Source organism: Gallinula chloropus, assembly GCF_964237585.1.
Source record: "Gallinula chloropus genome assembly, chromosome: 18".
In the NCBI taxonomy this organism is placed as follows: Eukaryota; Metazoa; Chordata; class Aves; order Gruiformes; family Rallidae; genus Gallinula; species Gallinula chloropus.
Window position 1 is genome coordinate 11520122 of NC_140103.1, and position 24624 is coordinate 11544745.

General features: G+C 55.6%; 1 protein-coding gene across 1 annotated transcript; it reads right to left on the reverse strand.

The window, feature by feature from the left end:
* Positions 1 to 657: 657 nt before the first annotated feature.
* Positions 658 to 20679, reverse strand: NOXA1 (NADPH oxidase activator 1; the record flags this gene model as incomplete). Its single annotated transcript, XM_084272675.1, has 15 exons — positions 658 to 787; positions 1010 to 1133; positions 1226 to 1331; positions 1945 to 2114; positions 3190 to 3248; positions 3416 to 3488; positions 4583 to 4636; positions 7871 to 8012; positions 8688 to 8725; positions 9675 to 9734; positions 10460 to 10567; positions 12060 to 12194; positions 16088 to 16196; positions 18596 to 18678; positions 20506 to 20679. 15 exons carry the CDS (start codon positions 20677 to 20679, stop codon positions 693 to 695), a joined length of 1530 nt encoding a protein of 509 aa, XP_084128801.1. The 3' UTR covers positions 658 to 692.
* Positions 20680 to 24624: the final 3945 nt, after the last annotated feature.

Here is a 24624-nt window from a genome sequence, read left to right on the forward strand (position 1 = left end):
CAGCTCCTCTGTGCTGCAAGACCCCTGCCCATGCAGCATGAAGCAGTAACATCCAGGTGGGACTTAAGGGCTTAAGGAAAGAACCAAAGGCACCTGGGCTGGGGAAGATGATACACAGTGCTCCTAACCCAAGGTGTTATCCCATATACCCCACTGCAAACTGGTCAGAGCCCTTCCCAAGGAGGAGGGGCTATCTGTAGAGGAAGGGCTATCCATAGAGGAAGAGATACCCATATCTCCACCAGCTGTCTGGTGGAGATGTGGATACATAGCTCAAGGGTCTCAGTAACCAGGCTTTGCCTCCTGCTCACCTTGGCTATCCTTGGCTTTGTTAAAGTGAGGCTCAGCCTTCCCAGCCTGAACTTGAGCAACAAGGGAGAGGGGTGAAGACATCCATCTGGAGGAATCTCTTCCCACTCAGCCCCTGGGGTCTAAGCTGCCACACAGGCATTCCCTGTGGCTGACCACCAGATTCCTCCCCCTCCACTCAAGCAGAGGTTAAATGTCTGGGAGCTGGCTGCAGAAAATGCTGTCAGACTGCTGGAAATGTCCCCAAGGGATCTGGGGTGGGGGATGTCTCCTGCCCAGGCCCAGCAGAGCTCCTGGCTGTGCTGGCTGTGGCCTGCAGGTGCTGGGACTGGTGTCTCCACCCTGGGAGGCAGCATGGGCAGGCAGGGAAGAGCTCCTGCTCACTATGGGAAGGCAGCACCACTGGTTGGGGTAGCAAAGCACTTGGGGAAGATGCCTGTCCTGCCATTGCAGCGTCCTTCGAGCCAGTCCTCATTCACTGGGGAAACAGAGAGGAGCAGGATGAGCCCTGGCCTGGATCAGTGGGGTTAGCCAGAGTTTTCATGGCTGGAATTTCCCCCTGGGCAAAACCCAGGACAAGCCTATACTCCTGAGAGTATGGGCCTGAGACAGCACCGGCGAGGCCAGCTACTCCCCAGTGCCTCCCTGCAGACTCCAGAAGGCTCCCCCATACAGCCTGTAGGCAGAACCGTGCAGCTACCTTGAGAGAGGACATCCAGCACGTCCCCTTTGCTGAACTCCAGGTCCCCTGGTCCCTGTGCAGGGTAAGAGTGCTGAGCCAGCATCTGGTAGAGGACAGGTCTGCCTGAGGGGCTGTCGGAGTCCTGCAGGAGGAAGTCAGCAGGGAGGTTGTAAGGCAAAGCAGAGACCAGGTTAGAGCCCAGCACAGCAGAGATGCTTGTCACAGCCTTTGTACCTGGCAGCAAAGGGTCAGTCTGCCATCTGTCAGCTGCTGCCACATCTTCTCTAGATCCTCTTGTCCTGAAACTGCACCCAGCTCTCTGCCGTCCGAATGCCTGTAGCTACAAGGGTTCATGAACATGTCTCAAGTCCTCTCATTTCCAGCCAGGCTCTGAGGCAAGCCCAGCCCTCTGCCACCTTCAGTCTCCAAAGCCCCCTTCATAAGCCAGGTCAGAGCTTGTCACCTTGCACGATGACACAGGGCCACCGTGCAGGCTCAGTAGGTGCTGTCAGGGAGTGACACTGTCGCCTCCTTACATACTGGAGGGGAAGCTCCTAAACTCTGCTCTGTGTCCCCAGGGGTGTCACAGTCAGGGAGACCTTCACCCCCAGGACCAACTCCCAGATTGTTCTGCATTGATCCGAGTGGGAGAAAACCCAATACACAGCAGCTGCCTCCGCACCATCCCCCCTTCTCTTCCCCCACCTTTTGACAATGGTAGAGTTTCCTGGGAAAGATCCCTTGGCTTTCCAGACCCTGGAGCACACACAGTTCTCCAAACCAAAAGCCACGGTAGGCTTAGCCCTGCAAGGCAGGCTGGGTGCTCACATCCCTGCAGAACCTCTGCTCGGGTGCTCTGACCCCATTTAGTGTTCCCAGGTGACCACATTGGCTGCTGCTGCCCCATCACACGTGTGTGAGCACCGGAGGGGCCCGGCCCTGCCCGCTGTTACCTCAGCTTCCCTCGCTCCGCTTGCTGGCTGAGCCGCTCCCTCAGCAGGGCCCGCAGCTCGGGCAGCGCCGGCACCCGGCCTGCCCTCACCACCAGCCTGCACTCGCACCGCGCCCGCAGCACTGCAGGCCTGTCCGTGCTGGAGGAAGCTTCTCCTTGGGCCGCTGAGATCTGCAGAGACACGGGGCACTGTGGACAGTCTGGTTGTTCAGGCCCAGGGGAACGGCCTTCAGCTGCAGGAAGGGGATGGAGAGGGGCTGGGAGGCAGGAATCCTTCCTGGGGAAGGGGGAGGCCCTGGCACAGGGTGTCCAGAGAAGCTGGGGCTGCCCCTGGGATCCTTGGCAGGGTTCAAGGCTGGGTTGGATGGAGCTTGGGGCACCCTGGGCTGGTGCGGGGTGTCCCTGCCTGTGGAAGGGGTGCACTGGGGGGCTCTGAGGCCCCTTCCCACCCAAAACCAGGATGGGGTTCTGTGCTCAAGAGAGGTGACAGACACATCCTCTTATCTCAGTGATACCACGTCATTACAGCGCAGCATCGAACTGCAGAGCTGAGTTTCAGAGGGTGAAACTACAAATTCCAAGTCTGGGATCAAGCCTGGGATCACGTTCCTCCCATCACCCTGTTTCTGGGTTCAGCTGCACATCCCCATGTTCTCCTGCCTGAAGGACAAGCTCCAACAGCCCTACAAAGAGGGGTGGCAAAGACAAAGGGAGCAGAGCTGGCAGCTGGCATTCCTGTCCCTAAGTCCCCAGGAGTGATTCCAGCTCCATCTCACCCTGCTGGTAACAGGGGTGCAGCAGAGGCATCCCAAAAGAAAGCAAATATGAATGAATGGTGATACCCCAACTGATGGGGACTGAAAGTGCCACATAGGAGGAGGGGGAAAGGGACAGGAGGTAGTTCAGAGACAGCTCTCTCTTGCAAAATGGGCTGTAAAGTGCACAATTGAGGAGACTGTTGTGTCTGGGGCTCTTGGGTCTTGGAGGGTGGGTGGCAAAAGAGCACTGCACTGGCTAGCCTCAAGCTGGGACTGCCTCATGAGATTGTGTGGCCACAAACTGGGGAGTGGTGGAAGAAAGCCCATGTGGGACCCTCTCTTTGGAATGGGAGAACAGGCAGAGGAAGAGTTTCTCCCAGTGACCGTGTGGTGGCTCAGGAATTTGGGGGATCTGGCCAGGAACTCTGCATTTTTTGCAGCCTTGATCTCTTCAGGCTGTAGCAGCTTCAGCGTGTCAAACACCTTACCCTGAAGTCTGCTTGGGCACCAGCATCATTTGCAGAGGCATCTTCTCCCCCAGGAGGTTCTGCAGAACAAAACAAGCAGAGGAACAGTGCCTGCAATCAGCAGAGGCCTCCAGCAGCTCTTCTGCAACCTGTCAGCACGCAGGCAGCCAGGGCTGCAGTGGGCAACCAGCATCCCCATGCACCCCTGCAGTGCTGACACCCACTGAGGTCCCTGTCCAGGGACTACCTGGCTTTGGCTTCACATGGAGTCGGCTGGGAGGCACCTGGGCAGGAGGGAGAGGAATCCCATTGCTGATCTTCTGCAACAGAACAACACTAGAAAGTACTGAGAAGTCACCAGAGACCAGGCAGGGCTCTGTGTGTATAACACTGTACACCCAGCTCCTGGGTGTAGCCCCAGACAAAGCCCCAGGGAGACCAGTTCATTAACTGGCTGGATGAAGCAGAGCACCCAGGTGATGGTCTCTGCAGCTCTCTTGGGTAGCAGGGGTGATGAGAGGTTTGGTAGGACCTCCTGCCCCTTGCTGGGTTGGTGATGGAGTAGAGGGAGGCTGCTCATGCTGCACTGAGGGCTGTCCCCCCAGGCTGGCAGCTCACCCAGCCAAACCAGGGATGGTCCCAGCACAACACCCATGGGCCAAAGTGTGATGGTCAGGGGTTCTCTGGAGGAAAAAAATCAGAGCAACATCAGAAGAACCATTTACTTCAAAAACCTCTCAGAGGCAGTAGGGGCCTGGGTCACACCTTGCTGCTCTGGGCTCAGATGGAAAAAGGCTGGGCTCATGTGTGCACGTGCCTGTGCAGAGATGGGGGCTGAAGGAAGTTCTCCCAAGTCAAAGGCAAGAGTTTAGGGCTCAGGCACAGTGTCTCAAGGCAAAAGCAGTGACTGTTTAAGGTATTACTGTCCCACTGCAGGGCATTACCCTGCTCTCACTTCGCTGGTGAACTAGAACATCCTCAGCCCCCTCTGTGCTGAAGGCACCAAGGCAGGAGGCTGGATAAATGTGTCCCTCAAGCCCTCAAACTCATCATTGTGTTCCAGTGGCTCAGCAAGTTACAGGGGCTCAGGAGAGCCCTGGCAGCTGTTTGTCTTTGTGTGCTCCATCAGCCCACAGTGGGTAAGAGAGAACAATACCTACACCATCTTGGGAAGCAAGCCACTGTGTCCCCCAGACCTTGCTGTAAGGAGATCTGAGGTATATAAAAAGCAGCATTTTTCCTGCTCTTAATTGTTCTGTTGTTCCTGTTCGAGTGCACTTGGTCTTCAGTGAAGGTGTCTTTGACTTTCACACTCTGTTTCCCTCACACAGCTGTCCCATCCTGGGCTGATCTTACAAATAAATGTCTCAGCTGTATCTCCTGATCTCCTCCTCCCCCCAGGTTGTCAGCTCACCCATTTATCCATCTTTGAGGCAGGCTCCAGGAGAGAGCTCGGTATGCGCAGCTTCTGCAGGATACAAGGCAGAGCGTGGGGAGACAGGAGCTGCACCCCCAGACCCCTCCCCAGCCCCATCTTCTGTCACCCCACTCTGCACTGCTTCTGCCCCACAAACCCCCACTGCCTGCTCACCCCAGTGTGACACGCACGGGCCCACACTGGGGACAGAGCCCAGGGGGTTCAGCTCAGAAACTGCTGCACAAAATCCCCTGGGTCCTCTGGCCTCTTCTCCTGCTGAGAGCAGAGTGGTGCCCACTGTGTGGCTGCAATGAAACAGCCCAAACACCCACCAGGCCCCAAACCCTGCTCCCAAAACGAGTGCTAGGCAGAGAGCAGCAAGGATGTTGAGGGAGATGCAAAGGAGGAGGGGGATAATAACACCAAGAGTGTCTGCAACAAGCAGCAGGTGACACACTGGGGTTGGAGGGAGGGGGTGACAGTAAGAGCCTTCAGCCTGTTGCTCTGAGGCATGCATGGGGCACTGCAGCACAGGCAAGGCCTTATGGAGACAAACCAGAGGCTCCTGACCTAACAGAAGACAACAGGGGGGTTGGGACTCTATGATCCTTGAGGTCCCTTCCAACCCATGCCATTCCATGATTCTGTGATTCTATGAATGCCCTGGGGAACAGAGGAATGTCCATCTAAGAAGGTGATGAGACCACCAGCCCAGCTGAAGTACCTCTACACAAATGCACGCAGCATGGGCAGCAAACAGGAGGAGCTGGAAGCCCCCATGATAGTAGAGAGCTGGGACACAGTGGTCATTACTGAAACTTGGTGGGATGAATCCCAGGACTGGAGTGTGGGTATGGATGGCTACAAGCTGTTCAGGATGGACAGGAGAAGAAGAAGGGGTAGAGGTGTTGCCCTCTATGTTAAGAAATAGAGTGTGAAGAGGTGTACATAGGAATAGTCATAAGCAGGTTGAAAGCTTATGGCTAGGAATTAGGGATCATGACAACAAGGGGAGCCTTGGGGCTGGGGTCTACTACAGGACACCTGATCAAGTGGACCCTTCTTGCTCCAGCTCCAGGAGCCCCCAGGCTCTCATCCTGCTGGGGGATTCCAACCCCCCTGACATCTGTTGGAAAAGCAGCATGGTGAGCAATGCAGAAGACTCCTGGGGTGCCTTGAGGACAACTTCCTGAGACAGGAAATAGCCCTACTCAAGGGGAAGAGATACTGGACCTGATAGTCACTAATATGAGCTCATCAGGGATGTCAAGGCTGGAGGCAGCCTGGGCTGCAACTGAACTAAGGCATGTGAACCCAATGAGAAGTGTAGTCAGGACCCTGAAAGCCAACTTCCAGCTCTTCAGGGAGTTAGTCAGCAGGACTCCCTGGGAAATGTCCCTCAAGGACAAAGGGGTGGAACAGAGCTGGCAGATCTTTAAAGACACTTTCAACAGAGTGCAAGAGCTCCTGTTCCCCAGCTGTAAGAAACTGGGTAAGGAAGGGAAGAGACTGGCATGGCTGAGTCAAGACCTGCTGGTCAAACTAACAGGCAGGATGGTAGGGAGGCTCTTCAGAGGGGTCTGAACAGGCTGGACCGATGGGCTGAGACCAATGGGACAGAACAACCCCCTGTAGCGCTACAGGCTGGGGGAGACTGGCTGGAGAGCTGTCAGGCAGAGAAGGACCTGGGGGTGTTGGGTGACTGCAGGATGAATATGAGCCAGCAGTATGCCCAGGGGGCCAGGAAGGCCAAGGGCATCCTGGCTTGGATCAAAAATAGTGTGGCCAGTAGGTCTGGGGAGGGGATTGTGCCCCTGTACTGGGCACTGGTGAGGCTGCACCTCGAGTGCTGGGTCCAGTTCTGGGCTCCTCACCATCAGAAGGACATGGAGGTCCTGGAGCGAGTCCAGAGAAGGGCAACCAGGCTGGGGAAGGGGCTGGAGGGCAAATCCTCTGAGGAGCAGCTGAGGGAGCTGGGGGTGTTCAGCCTGGAGGAGGCTGAGGGGAGACCTTCTCCCCACCTCCACTGCCCTGCCAGGAGGGTGCAGCGAGGTGGGCGATGGTCTCTTCAGCCAGGGGACAGGAGATGGGACAAGGGGCAATGGGCTCAAGCTGCCCCAGGGCAGGGGCAGAGCAGATGGGAGGGAAGGTTAAAGAAAGCGTAACCCCCTGATGATGGACAGTGGTGAACTGGGAACAACAGACTGGGAAAGGGCTCAGGTTCTCAACAACTCTTTTTCCTCGGTCTTCACTGGTGACCTCTCTGCTCACTGCTCTGAAGTTGATGGCAAGAGGGTGACCAGGGAGACAGTCCCTCCCACTGTAAGTGAAGATAAGGTTCATGACCATCTGAGGAACCTGAATGTACACAGGTTCATGAGATGCACCCCAGAGTCCTGAAGGAAAGGGCTGATGAAGTTCCCAAGCCATTCTCAGTGGTATCTGAAAAGTCAGGGCAGTCAGGGGAAGTCCCTAGTGACTGGAAGAGAGAAAACATCACAGCCATTGTAAAAAGGGTAGGAGGGAGGACCCTGACCTACCGCCATCTGTACCTGGGAAGATCATGGAACAGATCCTCCTAGAAGCTCTGCTGAGGCACATGGAGGACAGGGAGGTGATTCCAGCCAGTCAGCATGGCTTTAATAGGGGCAAGTCCTGTGTGACCAATCTAGTGGCTTTCCACAATGGAGTGTAGACACTCATCAGTAGACAAGGGAAGAGCTATGGATGTCATCTGTCTGGATTTCTGCAAGGCCTCTGACACAGTCCCTACAACATCCATCCCTCTGAGTTGGAGAGAGATGGATTTGATGGGTGGGCTGTTCAGTGGATAAGGAATTGGCTGGATGGTGGCATCCAGAGGGTGGTGGTCAATGGCTGATGTCCAGATGGAAGACAGTGACAAGTTGTGTTCCTCAAGGGTCTGTACTGGGACCAGTGCTGTTTCATGTCTTTATATATGATATGGGCCTAGGTGAACCTCATGAGGTTCAACAAAGCCAAGTGCAGGGTCCTGCCCCTGGGTCGGGACAATCCCCATTATCCACACAGGTCAGGAGATGATGTGCTGGAGAACAGCCCTGAGGAAAAGGACTTGGGGAGACTCATGGGTCAGAAGCTGGACATGAGCCACCAATGTGCATCAGCAGCCCATCCTGGGCTGCATCCCCAGAAGTGTGGCTCCCCAAGATACATGGTCAGAGGGTTGCAGCAAGCTCCCATTCACCAGTGGGGCTGTGGTCTTTTCCCAGGGGGATGGCTGGGAAGCCCACCTGTGTTCCTTACCTGCCCATCGTGGATGGCTGTAGCCCAGCCATCTGCTCCTCTGGTCAGCACAAAGACCAAGCTGCTGGCTTTCACTGCCAGCTTCTCTGAGTCCTTGGGGTAGTAGTGGGACAGAACTCGATAGTAGCCAGATTCACTGTCACTGGAAAGAAAGAACAGGAATGAGAGCTCCTTAGCAGCCCTGGAGCTCTGGGGCTGGGTTGCTTCAGTCCAGAACACTGCACCCATCCAAAATAGCCCGTGCCAAAAGTGTCAGGTGTTGGGAAGCAGGGATTCTCCTTGTTTTTTGGTCCAACTGGGAACAAAAGGAGGTTGGAAAACACCCCAACTGCCCCTTTTTCACTGTGTGAATAAACCTCCTCCAGGTGGAAACAGCCACTGATCTCCCTCTGGAATTACTGTTGGTACAACATCATCAGAACAAGTGACTTCCATGGGTTTTGAGCCAGGACTGTTTTTCAGCTCAGCACAGCAGGGTTGAGAGTCATCCTGGGCACTAGGATGGGGCAGCTGAGCATCCCCTGTCACAAACATGTCCCACCTCTCTCTGCTTCCATTCCCCAGCCACGGCATGACCCATGCCTGTCTCCCAAGACTACTGAACCTCCTGCAAACTGCCCTGAGATTCCTGCACGAGGGGTGCTCCTGAGGCAGCTTTTGCAGCCACACAAGCCTTCTTATGTTTGTCATTCACTCCACCCTTCATGAGAAGTGGGTGTGGATCCCAGAGTCTTCAAAGATGTCAGAGAACAAGACATGACCTTCTGAACAGAAATGGTGAAGGAAGAGTTAGCCCAGGGTGGAGCTGAACACTTACCGCAGCGCGTCGGCACTGGGGTGATAGAAGCCCTGTTTCTGTGGGAGGAAGAACAGCCTCTGTTTGTAACAGCAACAGTGCCCCCTCATTTACTGCCCCCCAAATGCCACACCGTGGTAGTCTGACTTTACTTTTGACCACACGTGTCACACCACAGCACCCAGTTAAGAAGCCTGTTGCTCTGCACCTTACCAGGATGTGCCTTTTATCCCCCCTGCCCACATCCCAGCAGGTGGTGAGTAACAAAACCTCTTCCCCTACCCTTGGTTCTACAAAGACAGGCTGGGAGAGTTGGGCTGCTTCAGCCTGGAGAGGAGAAGGCTGCAGGGAGACCTCTGAGCCTCTTCCAGCCCCTGAAGGGACCCACAGGAAAGCTGGGCAGGGCTGTTTGTGAGGGCAGGGAGCGATGGGACGAGGGGTGATGGGTTACACTAGAGCAGGGCAGGTTCAGATGAGACATTGGGAAGAAGTTCTTCCCTCTGAGGGTGGTGAGACACTGGCACAGGTTGAACAGAGAGGTGTTGGAGGCCCCATCCCTGGAGCCATTCCAGGTGAGGGTGGATGAAGCTCTGAGCACCCTGCTCTAGTGAAAGGTGTCCCTGTTCACTGCAGGGTGGGACTAGATGGCATTGGAAAGTCCCTTCCCACCTCACAGTCTGTGCTGCTGTGGTTCTAAGAAACTCATCACAGGGCAAGGCAGACATGCTTATGCTGACAAATTTCCTAAAGTGCTGAGGAAATGTGACCTGAGCAAGGTGAGGTCTCTACTGAGCATGCTGAGGTCTTTACTGCTGTTCTGACATGGCAAGAAGGGCTGGAGACTCACATCACTGAGATCCAGCCAGTGCTGAGACCACCACGTGGCTGTGAATAGCCCCATGTTTTTTTCCAACAGCATGTTCCCACCCTGATGATGTTGGGATCTGAGGCCCTCCCTGGAGAGCCACCACAGCTCCATTCCTCCTGTCTCAGCTATGTCCTGCTCACCTGAGGCCTGAGAGGCTCGAAGCCAATGTACTCATCATTGGGAATGATGGAGGAGATCACCTGTCAGAGGACAAAGAAATGACTGAATCCAGGTCAGATGAAGAAACTCTCACACCTCACGCCAGGTTATCTACTCAGACCTGCATCCTTCTGACATCCTAAGGTCAGGCATGAAGTAGCACCATGCACATAGTGGAAAAAGTAGAGCTGGATTCCCAGAACAGCTTCAGCTGCTTGTGTCCCTGCTGTTGGGGTTTGGTTTAGTTTTCCCAAGGTTTCTCTGGAAGTATGAATGAATTACTTTCTGTTTCCTATCATGTTGGAGCTTTCTGGCCTGTGGCACTTCTGCTGACTGCATTGGTCACAGAAGGGATCAGAGAAATTCCCTGCTGCCTTGTGACAACACATTTGTCTCCCTGTCCCACCAGGAATTCAGCAGTGAGTGGGACATGCTGGAAGAACGTGCTCCCCTTGAATGTCAGCAAAAGGACAGCCACAGGGTTCCCCAAGCACCTGCTCAGCTTTTCCAGAGCATCAGGTGACCCAGCTTGGGAAGGTTTCATAGCAGCACAGCACATTTCTGGCAGGAGAGGCAGCAGTTCTAACACATTTGGGGTTCTTTGTCCCATATACCTTGACTGGCTGCAAGCCCTGACAGTGCTGCTCTGGGGTCTCCCCCACACAGGGGCAGCTGGAGTGACCAACAGTAATGTTTGCTGGAGAGGTCAACAGGGGGGATTTTAATTTGCTTGCTGGTTAATTAATCTTCATGATTAACCTGTTACCTTGGGTTTACCGAGGAAATCCTTGGAATCCAGCTGTTCAACTTCCTTCTTTCGTGGTCTGAAGAATTCCCTCAGAGGAACCTGCATGGGCTCCAGGAACAGACCATCCTAGGGCAGGGAGGGCAGATAGGGGAAAGCCATCAATTAATCTGGCTCCTCACCATAAGAAGGACATTAAGGTCCTTGAAAGAGTCCAGAGAAGGGCAACCAGGCTGGGGAAGGGGCTGGAGGGCAAATCCTCTGAGGAGCAGCTGAGGGAGCTGGGGGTGTTGAGCCTGGAGAAGAGGAGGCTGAGGGGAGACCTTCTCCCCACCTCCACTGCCCTGCCAGGAGGGTGCAGAGAGGTGGGCGATGGTCTCTTCAGCCAGGGGACAGGAGATGGGACAAGGGGCAATGGGCTCAAGCTGCCCCAGGGCAGGGTCAGAGCAGATGTGAGGGAAAAGTTCTTCCCTGGCAGAGTTGTGGGGCTGTGGCACAGGCTGCCCAGGGAGGGGCTGAGTCAACCCCTGGGTGTGTTTAAAAAAGGGTAGATGAGGTGCTCAGGGATCTGGTTTAGCTTAAGATGGGAATGGTTGGACTTGATGATCTTAAAGGTCTTTCCAACCTTGTGATTCTGTGATATTAAATGCAATGTAACACCAGTGCAAAGAAAACACAGCTTCCTGCTGGTGTGCAGGCTCTGCTCCAGGAAGACATGGGTTCAGAAATGATGGCTGTGAAAAGATCCCTGAGGTTTAACAAGCACATGCAAAGTAAGAGGTCAGCAGGCACTACCCAGTGTTGAGTCACAGACTAACTCTGGTGGCATGGGATGGGTGGGAAGGGAAGGTGGGTGAGTAAGGTTCATCAAACAAATCTTTTAAGCAGTTTTGCTATTTGACTTCAAACATCCTGTTCAACCCCTGGTAACTGTACATGTCAATATCACACCAAGGTAAAGCACAAATGTGATGCTAGAGAGATGACCAGAGTTTCAATAAGTGATCAGCTCTTAGGAAGGATACAAATAAAAATGTATGGAGGGACCAGATAATGACATCTCCAGGAAGAGTAAATCAGGGATCTGCAAGTTGTTCCTGATTGTAAGAGTCCAACAGGAAAACATTACTTAGAGCCAACCCTGGAAACACTTTGGGCCTCTCCTCAAGCTCTAAATGCAACTGGCACAAATATCTGAGCTGCCAGCAACTGTCACTGAGGCCAAAGGGATTTAACAACATCAGTCTCCTGAACAGCAAGGCTCTCCAGATCTGCACCCATGGGGGTTCTGCACTTAAACTCTGTAAGACGACTTGTTTTAGGGTACAAATGTGGCCAGAACTACAGTCCCAGGCAGCAGGGACTAGGAGGCAACATCCCCAACCTGAGAGGCTATCCCATAATTTTTCAACTATGGGAGAAGCACCTGGGGGTGTTGGATTTACCTGATTAGCTGAAGCACTAGTTTGGTTGAGCAGCAAACAGCTTAGACTCTGTTATCAGGTGACTGAGCAGGTTTGTAGCCAGGAAAACCCAAACCCACACCAAACAGCCCCTTTTTGTCCTGTATTTCTTAACGTGAGCACAACAGACATAGCCAGGGACTCAGGGGGGGTCTTACCTGCACACGCTCAAGGGCCACGTCCAGGATTGCTGTTCTTCCCTCAGGTCTCCACACAACAGCCTTATCCAGGGTGAGCCTGGCCTCCTGCCACTGCTGGAGCCGGCACTGTGCTGCTGCAGTGCTGTACAGCACCTGGAATGGCACAGAGCAGAGCTCAGAGCGTGGACACCGAGCAGGCACCTGGCACGACTCACTGAACTCAGGCCAGGCAGTGAAACAGGGCAGAGAGAGAGCAGCAGCCCCAGTCTGCTCCCCTCCATCCACCAACAAGGCACCCTGAGCAGCAGGGCTCAGAAAAACATCACCAGCTGAGTGGCTGTACCTCCAGCTAGCTCTGGGGTGGGCTGGTGCTGCTCAAGGGGAAGGAGAGCCATGGGCAGCACCAGGTGAAGACTCTGGTACCACACACATTTTCATCTTAACCTTCCTGCATCTAAGAGGTTAGTGAGGATTTTCTTGGGTTGGGTAACTCTCTGTGCACAGCTGGGTAATACTTCTGGCTGTACAGAGAAACTGTGACTCCATTTCACTGCAAAAGGACTTCACTGAGACTGTTCTGTGTTGCAGTGGGCTGGGAATGAGGAAATTGGGACAGGAAACTCTTGGAGAGTGTCCAGAGGAGGGCAACAAGGATGGGGAAGGGTCTGGAGGGGAAAGCTTACAAGGAGAGGCTGAAGTCCCTTGGTTTGTTCAGCCTGGAGAAGAGGAGGCTGAAGGGAGACCTCATGGGGGTCTATGGCTTCCTGCCAAGGGGAGTGAAGGGTCAGGGACAGAACCCAAGGGGGTGCCATGAAGCTGTGCCAGGAGAGGTTTAGGCTGGGTGTCAGGAAGAGGTTCTGTCCTGAGAGGGGGGTCAGGCACTGGCACAGACTCCCCAGGGAAGGGGTCACAGCCCTGAGCTGGGCTGAGGGCAAGAAGTGTCTGGACAATGCCCTCAGTCCCATGCTCTGGCTTGGCTGGGCTGTGTGGAGCCAGGAGTTGGACTCAGTGATCCTTATGTGTCCCTTCCAGCTCAGGAGATTCTATGATTCTATGTGCTGCACCAAGGGTGGGAGGTGTTGTCTTGGCACTGGCCAGTGCATGGAAAAGCTGCTGGGCTACGAGGCAGAGCACAGACTCACTGCCAGACAGAAGGTACCTTATGTGCAGGGATAGCTCAGTGGTACATGGATGCTGGGAGTTCTTGGGACAGGGGTGCAGGTAATGGGATGATTTTCATTTACTCCTTAATCATGACAGAAGACAACTGCAGTTTGGGGGATGGTGTGGAATGGCAACCCTGAACACCTACAGTAAGTGCAGAGATGGTCTCTGTTGGAGCAGCAAGGCAGCACCTCTCACTCACCCCAGCAGTGCTACAGCCTCTCAAGAGGCAAATACCTCTGGGCTTTCACATCACAGAGCACATCTCCTCTCCCTGGGGAGGATCAGATGCAGCATGAAGAGGCTGTGCACGGGGAAGGCTGGTGGTGCAGTCCTGGGGAGGACTGTGTTTGGGTATTTTGAAAAACAAGCTGCAAGTAGGTGTGAGAGTGAGATACAGACACGTTGGGATGCAGAGCCCCAGCCCAGGGTGCCAGCAGAGCGAGCGCACGTGTCCTGCCAAAGCCTGGGTGCTCACACCCAGGAGGGTCCCACGCTCCTGCTGACGGCCTTGGGGCACTCCTACCCCCTGCACCTGCCAAAGGGACCTGTCCCTCCTGCACCTGCCAAAGGGACCTGTCCCTCCTGCCCCCTGCACCTGCCAGAGGGACCTGTCCCTCCTGCACCTTCCAAAGGGACCTGTCCCTCCTGCCCCCTGCACCTGCCAGAGGGACCTGTCCCTCCTGCCCCCTGCACCTTCCAAAGGGACCTGTCCTTCCTGTCCCCTGCACCTGCCAAAGGGACCTGTCCCTCCTGCCACCTGCACCTGCCAAAGGGACCTGTCCCTCCTGCCCCCTGCATGTTCCAAAGGGACCTGTCCCTCCTGCCCCCTGCACCTGCCAGAGGGACCTGTCCCTCCTGCACCTTCCAAAGGGACCTGTCCCTCCTGCCCCCTGCACCTGCCAGATGGACCTGTCCCTCCTGCCCCCTGCACCTTCCAAAGGGACCTGTCCTTCCTGTCCCCTGCACCTGCCAAAGGGACCTGTCCCTCCTGCCACCTGCACCTGCCAAAGGGACCTGTCCCTCCTGCCCCCTGCACCTTCCAAAGGGACCTGTCCTTCCTGCCCCCTGCACCTTCCAAAGGGACCTGTTCCTCCTGCACCTGCCAGAGGGACCTGTCACTTCCCAGTGAGTGTGAGCTCAGGGAAGGCCACACTGCAGCACTGAAACTGTTAAAAACTAGGAGGGTGAGGTAATACCCCAGATGCCAAGGATAGCTTCTTCCTGCCAGGTGTAAGGGGTGTGAAAATCGAGGGAGGCAGACTGAGGAGTTCCTGGGCACGCTTGGCTGAGGTTACACAATGGCCCCTGGCTGGCTTTAAATGCTCTTCCCTCTGTTCCCTTGTGGTCTGTGGGTGAGGACTTGGGACAAAGACAAACGAGCCCTTGTGGTGAAGTACAGTTCCTAGGAGTCTTTTACATTTAAAATATTGCAAATGTTTACAACCAGTTCAGACTCAGAGCTCTTCTGAACCAGGATGTGGCATGTGGAGTCCACGTAACAGCCCAAGAGCTGCAGTGGGAAGTGTTACAGCAGCCAAACACCAACTGTAGCCCCATGTGTAAGTTTGGACACAGAGGGAATGTTAGGACCAGCTGCTACAGCTGGAAGGATGGGCTTTTGTGCACACAAGTTTCTTAAAGTCTTCCTTACAGACCAGTTTTGGTCCCATCTGTCTGTACTGCAACCTACTTCAGCTCTCAGAGCTGAGGGCTTCACAAAACTTACACATGTATTTACACAGAGAAGCCAACCCCCCCAGTGTGTAAACTCCTGTGCATCTACTGTGAGCAATTCTACTCTTCAAACCATGTCATTTGTTAAATTCTTCAAAGATTACATCAGTTTGTGACTTCTATTCATAGAATCATAGAATCACAGACTGGTCTGGGTTGGAAGGGACCCCAAGGATCACAGAGCTCCAACCCCCCTGCCACAGGCAGGGACACCAACCTCCAGGCCTGGAGCTACACAAGGTTGCCCAGGGCCCCATCCAACCTGGCCTTGAACACCCCCAGGGACAGGGAATCCACCCCCTCTCTGGGCAGCCTGTTCCAGCCCCTCACCACTCTCCCTGTAAAAAACTTCCCCCTAATATTTAATTTAAACCTTCCTTCCTTTAGGTTTAATCCATCCTCCTTGTCCTGCCATTATCTACCCTTTGAACAAGCTGATTCCCCTCCTGTTCCTCTGCTCCCTTCAGGGACCGGAGGCTGCAATGAGGTCCCCCCACAGCCTTCTCTTCTCCAGGCTGAACCAGCCCAGCTCCCTCAGCCTCTCTCCATAGGGGAGCTGCTCCAGCCCTCTGATCATCTCTGTGGCTCCTCTGACCCCTCTCCAACAGCCCCACATCTCTCTTGTACTGGGGCCCCAGCTCTGGACACAGGACTCCAGCTGGGGAGGGCAGAGCAGAGAGGGACAATCCCCTCCCTGTCCCTGCTGCCACCCCTCTGCTGATGGAGCCCAGGATCCCATCACCTTTCCCAGCTGCCAGAGCCACTGCTGGCTCAGGGGAAGTTTCTCATCCCCCATGACACCCAGGTCCTTCTCCTCAGTGCTGCTCCCCAGGAGCTCTTCTCCCAGTCTGTATCTATGTCTGGGATTCCTCCAGCCCAAGTGCAACACCTGACACTGGGCAGTGTTGAACCTCATCAGGTTCACCCAGGCCACCTTTCCAGCCTGTCAAGATCCCTCTGGATGGCTCCTTTCCTTCTATTATGTCAACCACACCACTATTATTAAGTTCCTGTAAAAAAAAAGCTCAAGCAGAAATCTTCTACTGTTCCAAATGCACTGCCCTAAAAAGCTCATGGGTCACTGCTGCCCTACTGACTGCCACACCAAGGGAGGGAAAGGACCACTGAGCCAGGTCACCCCTTACCTCCCATGCGTAGAGTATGTGCCTCAGCCCCAGGGGCTTGTAATCGATGAAGGGATTTTTTCTTAGATGACTGAAGGCCATTTGGTAGTCAGAGAGAGCTTCTTCATACCTGCAGAGGTGAGAGAAGAAACTGAGACTACAAAAGCTGAAGATTAGTTAAGAAGCTCAAAGATCAAGTTAGCAAAGCCCCTGTATTCTCCTCTGTGGCTTGGATGAGGAGAGCTACACCAGCATCACAGAATCCCAGAATCCCAGGGGTTGGAAGGGACCTGGAGAGCTCATGGGGTCCAACCCCCCTGCCAAAGCAGCTCCCCAGCTCATATTGCACAGGGCGGCGTCCAGACGGGGCTGGAATCTCTCCAGAGATGGAGACTCCACACCCCCTGGGCAGCCTGTCCCAGGGCTCCCTCACCCTCACTGGGGAAAAGTTCTTCCCCATGGTGGTGGGGAACTTCCTATGCTCTGACTTGCAGCCATTGCCCCTTGTCCTGTCCCCACAGACACTGAAAAGGGGCTGCCCATTTCCCCTCCATCCCATCCTGAAGATATTGATAAACATGAATAAGGTCCCCCCTTAGTCTTCTTTTCTCCAGGCTGAACAGCCCCAGCTCCCTCAGCCTTTCCTCCCAGGGGAGATGCTCCAGGCCCTTCATCATCTCCGTAGCCTCCTCTGGACTCTCTCCAGGAGATCCCTGTCTTTTTTATCCCAGGGAGCCCAGCACTGGACACAAGACTCCAGGTGGGGCCTGACCAGGGCAGAGCAGAGGGGGAGGATCCCCTCCTGTGACCTGCTGGCCACACTCCTCTTGATGCCCCCAGGATCCCATTGTCTCTCTCAGCCCCCAGGGCACACTGTCATCTCCTGAGCACAGGAAATTCCCTGTCCTCTCCTGGTTGGTAGTCAGAAAAAATGGAACATGGTGTGTCTGAGATTATCAGCACGGTGTTAGGGATGGGGATGCTCTGACACCTCAAAGCCACAGTTGCAAGGAAGAGAAAATGTAGAGCACAGGGATTAACAAATGGCCTGAGCTCCTTGCCCAGCTTGGGGCTGGCAGCTCACTCCCAACAGATGTCTTGGGGAGAAGAGAGGGCTGGGAAACCCTGGCTGGTGGCCAGCAGTGAGTGGACATGCACAGCCAGAGCAACATGGGCAGAGAAGTAGATAAACTCCAAAGATGGAGGAGAAGAGAAGGTTCTGGGGGGCCTTACAGAGGCTTTCCAATACCTGAAAGGTGCCTGTAGGAAAGCTGGGGAAGAACTGTTCCTGAGGGCAGGGAGCAATAGGACAAGGGAAGATGGTTTAAACTAGAAAAGGGCAGATTTAGGCTGGATATTAGGAAAAAGTTCTTCAATATGAGGGTGGTGGATCACTGGTCCAGGTTTCCCAGAGAGGCAGTGGTGGCCCCATCCCTGGAGACATTCCAGGTGAGGGTGGATGAAGCTCTGAGCACCCTGCTCTAGTGAAAGGTGTCCCTGCTCTACTGCAGGGTGGGACTGGATGGCTTTTGAAGGTCCCTCCCCCCCTGTGCAGTCTGTGGTTCAGTGATTCTATGAATTAGTCTGAATTTGCACCAGCTATGCAACTGAAACCAAAACAGGCTCTCACTGAGGCTGCAGGGAGGGAAAGGAAGGGTCCAGGAAGGGCTGTGCAATGGTTGCCCCACCAAGAGCCAAGAGAAGGTGCCCAGGTGGCAGTGGGTGGGTGGGAGCAGCATCTGAGGAGGGCAGGAACCATGGAGTGCCAGTGGCTGTCACCTCCTTGGGCTGGAGGCTGGTCTGTGCTGGCCCTGACCTGCTGCACAGTGCTGGGGAGTGGAGCAGAGCAGCTCCACCATGACCACAGCTCCACCGTGCCTGACCACAGCTCTGCAGGCAGCAGCAGGGAGCATGTAGCTGCTCACAGGCTGGCTGGGGGTGCAGACCATTCTAACTCCCTCCCAGAAATGGTCATTTAGTGGAAATTAAGGTCTGGAAAAATAACAGGAAAGAGAATAACTGATCTTTGAAGCTAAGAAGGGATCTGTGCAATCCTCTGCCTACCACTTTGAGCAGGATCCCTGTGATGTGACTGTGGAAACTGAGACACCAGTGGAACTATCCCAACATTTAACCAGGGACACTGAGAGTGAGAGTCAGGCAGTGTGGGCAGGCTGTGTTTTTAGGAAGGCCAGGCTCAGATGGACCATGCAAAGATACTTCCTTCATTCCCAATGAAAATCTGAACGGCAACATAACCTCCTGGCAGCCCCACGTACGGGAGCAGCTTCCTCCTCCCTGTGTAAGGGACAGTCCTAGCAGGAGTTTGCCACCCCCAGGGACTGAAGTTGTACAGCTTGACTCTTATCAGAGAGCAGACTTGCTGACCTGTGACAGGGTTTACAAGGGTAAACTGGACCTAGCCAACTGTTTAAGATTGCTGGAAGAAGTCCAGGATCACAGAATCATTTAGGACTAGGAATAAAGGACCACTACAAGAAGAGAGAAGTGGATATGTGCCTCACTCACATTTCCAGCTGCAGGTGGACAAACCCTCTCTGGAAGAAGCCAACAGCTAGGGAGTTGTCCTTTGCAACGGTTTCATTGAATGCCTAAGGAGAAAAACACAGACACATCCTAAGGATCAGTTTGGATCTCTCCTGGCAATGCCTGGGCGTATGCACCCAGCCAGCCACATCCAAGCTGCCCCTGCACTGGTGCAGGAGCTGTTCCTGAGCCCATGACCAGCTCCTCTGGACTGGCAAGCACAGGGCTGTCATCTGGGATGAGAGGCAGGACACAGCTCCAAGTCATCGGTCAGGTCTGGGCTCTGTACAAGCTGAGCTTCAGGTTTTTATCCTTCCTTGGTCAGATGGACTGGTCATAAATCAACTGTATTTGCCATCTGGTACATTGTAATGGGGAAACTGTGGTGCATGGAGCAAGGTTTGCCCTGCTAGCAGGGGCAGCAGCACTACCAGGGTGGGGAAGGCTGCGTGAAGCAGGCTATAGCAATGAGCCTATGAAAGGCTGCAAGGGAGAAAGCTGAAGGGCTTCACACAACTCACCTGTAAGTGAATATTTCTAGTCCTGTTTCACAGCTAAATACAGGCAATCATTTAGCAAAGCTGGTAGCAGCTTGTGGCTGGTGGTCCAGAGTAACACTTGCAGGGAAAACCACCTTAATGTCTCTCTGAGAAAGCCAGGAGGTGTGCTCCTTCTCTTATCACTGCAGAGAGACACGTAGATAACAACCCCCCAGACTTCCCTGATACACCCAGATAAGGGCAGCATTGCAGGGGAGAAAATATGTGGCAGGAGGTCAGGGAGTGGCTGCACCTCTCTGCGAGGTGGCAGCTGGCTGTGTGGTGACAGTGACAGCACACACCCTGCTCCAACACACTGCTGCAACCAGCTACCAGAGAGAAACAACAACCCCCCAACCGCTGCCCGAGGCGGAAGCGCAGCTGAGATTCCCAGACAGTGCCCGCTGATCAGGACTAACAGGTCCTGGGGCACCATCGTGCTGTGCTCGTCCTTGCCCCCCCACCCCAGCAGGTGCCCTGCCTGGGGCTCTGCCCGGGCTCTTCCTCCCATCTCACCGGGATGCCAAGCCCAGCCAGCCGTGGGACTGCAACGAGGAGGCTTTGGGGGGTCCCTTCCAACCCCGACCCTTCCCTGAGTTGCTCAGGGCTCTCGGCCGCCGCACCGGCCCCGCAGCCGCTCTGGCTCCCGGGGCAGCTGGTGTTCCCGGTAACGGGGCTGTGGCAGCCCCTGTGCAGGGCAGTGTGGGGGGCTGAGCTGCCAGCACCTCTCGGCCGGCAGGATCAGAAACGCCGCGTTCCAGTGCCAGTCCCAGCACTGTCCCCTCAGAACCACACAGAATCATAATCATAGAATCCTAGAATCCCAGGGGTTGGAAGGGACCTGGAGAGCTCCTGGGGTCCAACCCCCCTGCCAAAGCAGCTCCCCAGCTCATATTGCACAGGGCGGCGTCCAGACGGGGCTGGAATCTCTCCAGAGATGGAGACTCCACACCCCCTGGGCAGCCTGTCCCAGGGCTCCCTCACCCTCACTGGGGAAAAGTTCTTCCCCATGTTGGTGGGGAACTTCCTATGCTCTGACTTGCAGCCATTGCCCCTTGTCCTGTCCCCACAGACACTGAAAAGGGGCTGCCCATTTCCCCCTGCATCCCATCCTGAAGATATTGATAAACATGAATAAGGTCCCCCCTCAGTCTTCTTTTCTCCAGGCTGAACAGCCCCAGCTCCCTCAGCCTTTCCTCACAGGGGAGATGCTCCAGGCCCTTCATCATCTCCACAGCCTCCTCTGGACTCTCTCCAGGAGATCCCTGTCTTTTTTATCCCAGGGAGCCCAGCACTGGACACAAAAAGCCCGGCCCCGCCCGGGGGGAGCCCCCCGCCCGCCTCCCCGCTCACCCGCAGGGCCTCCTCAGGCCTCCCGGCCAGCAGCTGCACGCAGCCCACGTTGAAACAGATCCTGGACGGCGGCTCCGGGATGGAGGCGAAGATGTCCAGGGCCGCGTCCCAGTCCCCGCCGTCGGCCGCCAGCACGGCCTCATGCCAGCGCCTCACCAGCTCCCGGTACGCCATGCCCGCGGCAGCGCTCGGTCCCCGGGCCGGGCCCTCACCTGCCGGGCCCCTCACCTGCCGGGCCGCCCCTGGGCGGGGTGGGAAGCGGGGCCGCTCCCCCCGCTCTCCCCCCCGGAGGGCATAAAGCGAGCAGGGACAGGGGGATACCGGCGCCTCAGGGTCCGGCAGCGAAGGGCGACGGAAAAGGCGGCGGCAGCAGGAAGAGCCGAGCCGAGCCGAGCTGAGCCGGCACCGCCCGCCCGCGGGTTTTGTGCGGGGTGTAATGGAAAAGAGGGATTGCCGCGGTCACGGGACGCCGCGCGTTACCGGCGGTAAGTACGGTACGGCCGCGGCAGCGCTCGGGGCAATACGGTACCCGCGCCCCGCCCCGCGGGAGCCGCTGCGGAGCTGCGAGCGGCACCGCCCCCTGCCGGCGCTGCCGCGCGCGGTGCGCCGGGGAAAGGGACCGGCGGGGCGCGGGGCTGGGCGCAGGGGTTCCGGCGCCGCTCGGGTTTGCTACACGGAGCGGAGCGGCGGGTGACGCCGGCCGGGTGCCAGGTGAGTGGCGGGAGCTGCCGGCCGGCGGTGCCGGGCTGCGGCTCCGCGGCGGGGCTGCGCCAGCGGGCCCGTTACCCCGCGGGGAGCGAGCGCGGCCCGGCCCGGCGGGCTCGGAGGCTGGGGAGGCCGGGGGGGGGGGCAGCGGGCCGGGCCGCGCCGCTCCGGTTGTACGCGGTTCCCAGCCGAAATAAAGCACGGAGCGTCTGCGGGCCGAGCTGTGGCGGGACGGGGCGGCGGGACGCTCCGGGGGGGCCGCTGCGGGCCAGCTCCCGGCGCTCGGGTACGGCCGGAGCCCGGCCCTGGGGCGACCCCGGCCGGGGGTGGGTGGGTGGGGGCCGCACGGGCGGCCCGCAGGGCGGGAGCGGGGCCGGGGGCCGGCGGGCGGGGAAGGGGCGGTGCGAGTAGCTCCGTGCTTGGCGGTCTCTGCCTACCCGCCGCGCCCAGCTCCGCGGTTACAGGTGGTCGGAGCGGGTTAAGCGGCAGCTGCCGGCGGCAACCTGCTGCAGCAGCGCCGGGCCCGGCTCCCTGCCGCCCTGGAAACCGCCAAGGAAGTGGGTGGGATTGGAAGTGCCACCTGGGGGAAGATCCGAGCTGGCTTAGGAACACGGGAGGAGCTTGCTAAGCTGGTGTCTGTAGGGGGAATAAGCCGAGCAGGTGAAACTTTACTGTAAATACTCAGGTAGTACAGATACACTGAAGGCTGAACAGCATGTAGCTGAAAAAGAGATGCTCCTTCTTGCGAGGGGGGGTGTCAGGGTCTGCTTGTCACCTGTTGATACCATGAGGATCATGTACTCGAAGTTCACTCAGGAATTTGACTTGTGACATGGCAACTTGATCAAACAAAGGTGGTGGTGTAGGTTAAGGCAAAGTTTGAGTGTGACCTTAGGATCAAATCCTGCATCTCTATCGTTAAAGACATAAATGAAGGGGCTGCTTGTTGCCTCCTCCACTGGGCTATTCTTTGTTTGAATACTGATACTGACTTAGAATTATCCCAGAGAAGGCTTGGAACCTTTGCAGTTAGAGCTCTGATGGCAGACAGGTGAGATAAAAAAGACAGGGATCTCCTGGAGAGAGTCCAGAGGAGGCTACGGAGATGATGAAGGGCCTGGAGCATCTCCCCTGTGAGGAAAGGCTGAGGGAGCTGGGGCTGTTCAGCCTGGAGAGAAGAAGACTGAGGGGGGACCTTATTCATGTTTATCAATATCTTCAGTATGGGATGCAGGGGAAATGGGCAGCCCCTTTTCAGTGTCTGTGGAGACAGGACAAGGGGCAATGGCTGCAAGTTGGAGCACAGGAAGTTCCCCACCAACATGGGGAAGAACTTTTCCCCAGTGAGGGTGAGGGAGCCCTGGGACAGGCTGCCCAGGGGGTGTGGAGTCTCCATCTCTGGAGAGATTCCAGCCCCGTCTGGACGCCGCCCTGTGCAATATGAGCTGGGGAGCTGCTTTGGCAGGGGGGTTGGACCCCATGAGCTCTCCAGGTCCCTTCCAACCCCTGGGATTCTGTGAGATGATTTGTGACAAGCTGCCTGGTCTGACCTTCTGGTTTGATCTTTCCACGTGGGAGTAAGATCTTGAAAAAGACTGTGTAAAGCCTGGGAACCATGAGAGTGTCCTGCCGTGAGCACAGAGGTGGCACTGTGCCTTGCAGGGTTTAGTTGCATCAGTGGCATGATTTGACCTTCCCTGTTATGGGAAGAGTTGATTTGATTGTTGGGGTTTTTTTCCTGTTTTTCTAAGGAGAATCAAGTTGGAGCAATCACGTTGTGCACGTGGTGTTACAATGGGCTACCCAGACCATAATCTGTGGTTACAGTCACTGTCGAGTAAGATATGAAAGTACTGGAGAGTTCAGCAGAGCCACAAAGATTCTCTGGTTCTGGAAAATGAACCATGTAATGGCCTTAATGAACTCAGTTTAACCAGGCACATCCAAGACAAGGGGGTTGAGAAGTGACTCATCCACTCTGGGAAAGTTAACTGGTAGCTGAGTGTTTTCAGGCATGAGGAGATCCGGTAACTGAAAGTCAAAGCTACCCAGATTCTTTTAAATATGATACAATTTCCTAGCAGGGATGGAGGTTAATGATAGGAATCCTTTATGGGAGAGGTTAAAGGCTTGCCATTCTTTGGAGCTCTTAAACAGAAACAATAACAGTTTTGAAGATGGGTTTAAACCTGAAATCTTGGGCAACTCACTGGTGCAAGGATGCTGTGTGGTTTGGGGGAATCAGTGACATCACCAGTTTCCTGGGACTCTTTCCTTGGCTGCAGAAATAGCAGGGGTTTATTTTTTTAGTGTTGCTTAAGGGCTCTTAGTTCTATACTAAGATAGGGTCAGACAAGTTTACCCTTTCAGATGAATCTCTGCTTCAAGGGGGAATTCCAGAGGGTGTTCATACAGAGGAGGGTCAGGTTAAGGATGTGTGTTTCCTCTGCTGCTGTTCTTTAAACCGTCACAGTTGGCTGCAGGGAGCAGGTGCTGTGCTGGGCAAATGGTGAGCTGTGCTTGGGGTGGGGGAGAGGATCCCCTCCCTCATTTGCCATGTCTGCCCTGTATGTTTGCAGTCTGATCCAGATTTGAGCTCGGGAAGGGATTTCCAGCCAAGGCTGATTGTTAAGGCATCACACAAGGTTTTCACCCTCAGTGAGGGCATGGCTCTGGTGCCAGGACCGTCTGCTGGCACTGTGTTCATCTCAACAGGTTCTGGTAAAGGGATTTGGGGATCTGTTTGTCTTAGTGTTTCCATAGGACAGGAGTGCTTTCAGGGTAGTAGCTTAAAGGGTGTTGGGTGATGGGGCCAACTAGAAGATCCATTGACTCTGAGATGATGAGGGCAGAGATGGGGGCAGAGCTGCTAATTCTGGAGACAACAAGCCCTGGAGCTGAACACCCATCACTGCCACAATGGTGGTGAAGGGTGGGTTTAACCTTCCAGCCTGGAGAAAAGAAGACTAAGGGGGGACCTTATTCATGTTTATCAATATCTTCAGGATGGGATGCAGGGGGAAATGGGCAGCCCCTTTTCAGTGTCTGTGGAGACAGGACAAGGGGCAATGGCTGCAAGTCAGAGCATAGGAAGTTCCCCACCAACCTGGGGAAGAACTTTTCCCCAGTGAGGGTGAGGGAGCCCTGGGACAGGCTGCCCAGGGGGTGTGGAGTCTCCATCTCTGGAGAGATTCCAGCCCCGTCTGGACGCCGCCCTGTGCAATATGAGCTGGGGAGCTGCTTTGGCAGGGGGGTTGGACCCCATGAGCTCTCCAGGTCCCTTCCAACCCCTGGGATTCTGGGATGATGTTTTAATGAAACGAAACAGATCTGGCTGTGGTTCTGTGCACAGTGACACTGCCTCTGGGTAGCGCTGTGCTCCGTGGTGTGCTCGGGGGGCTTGTTGCCCCCCTG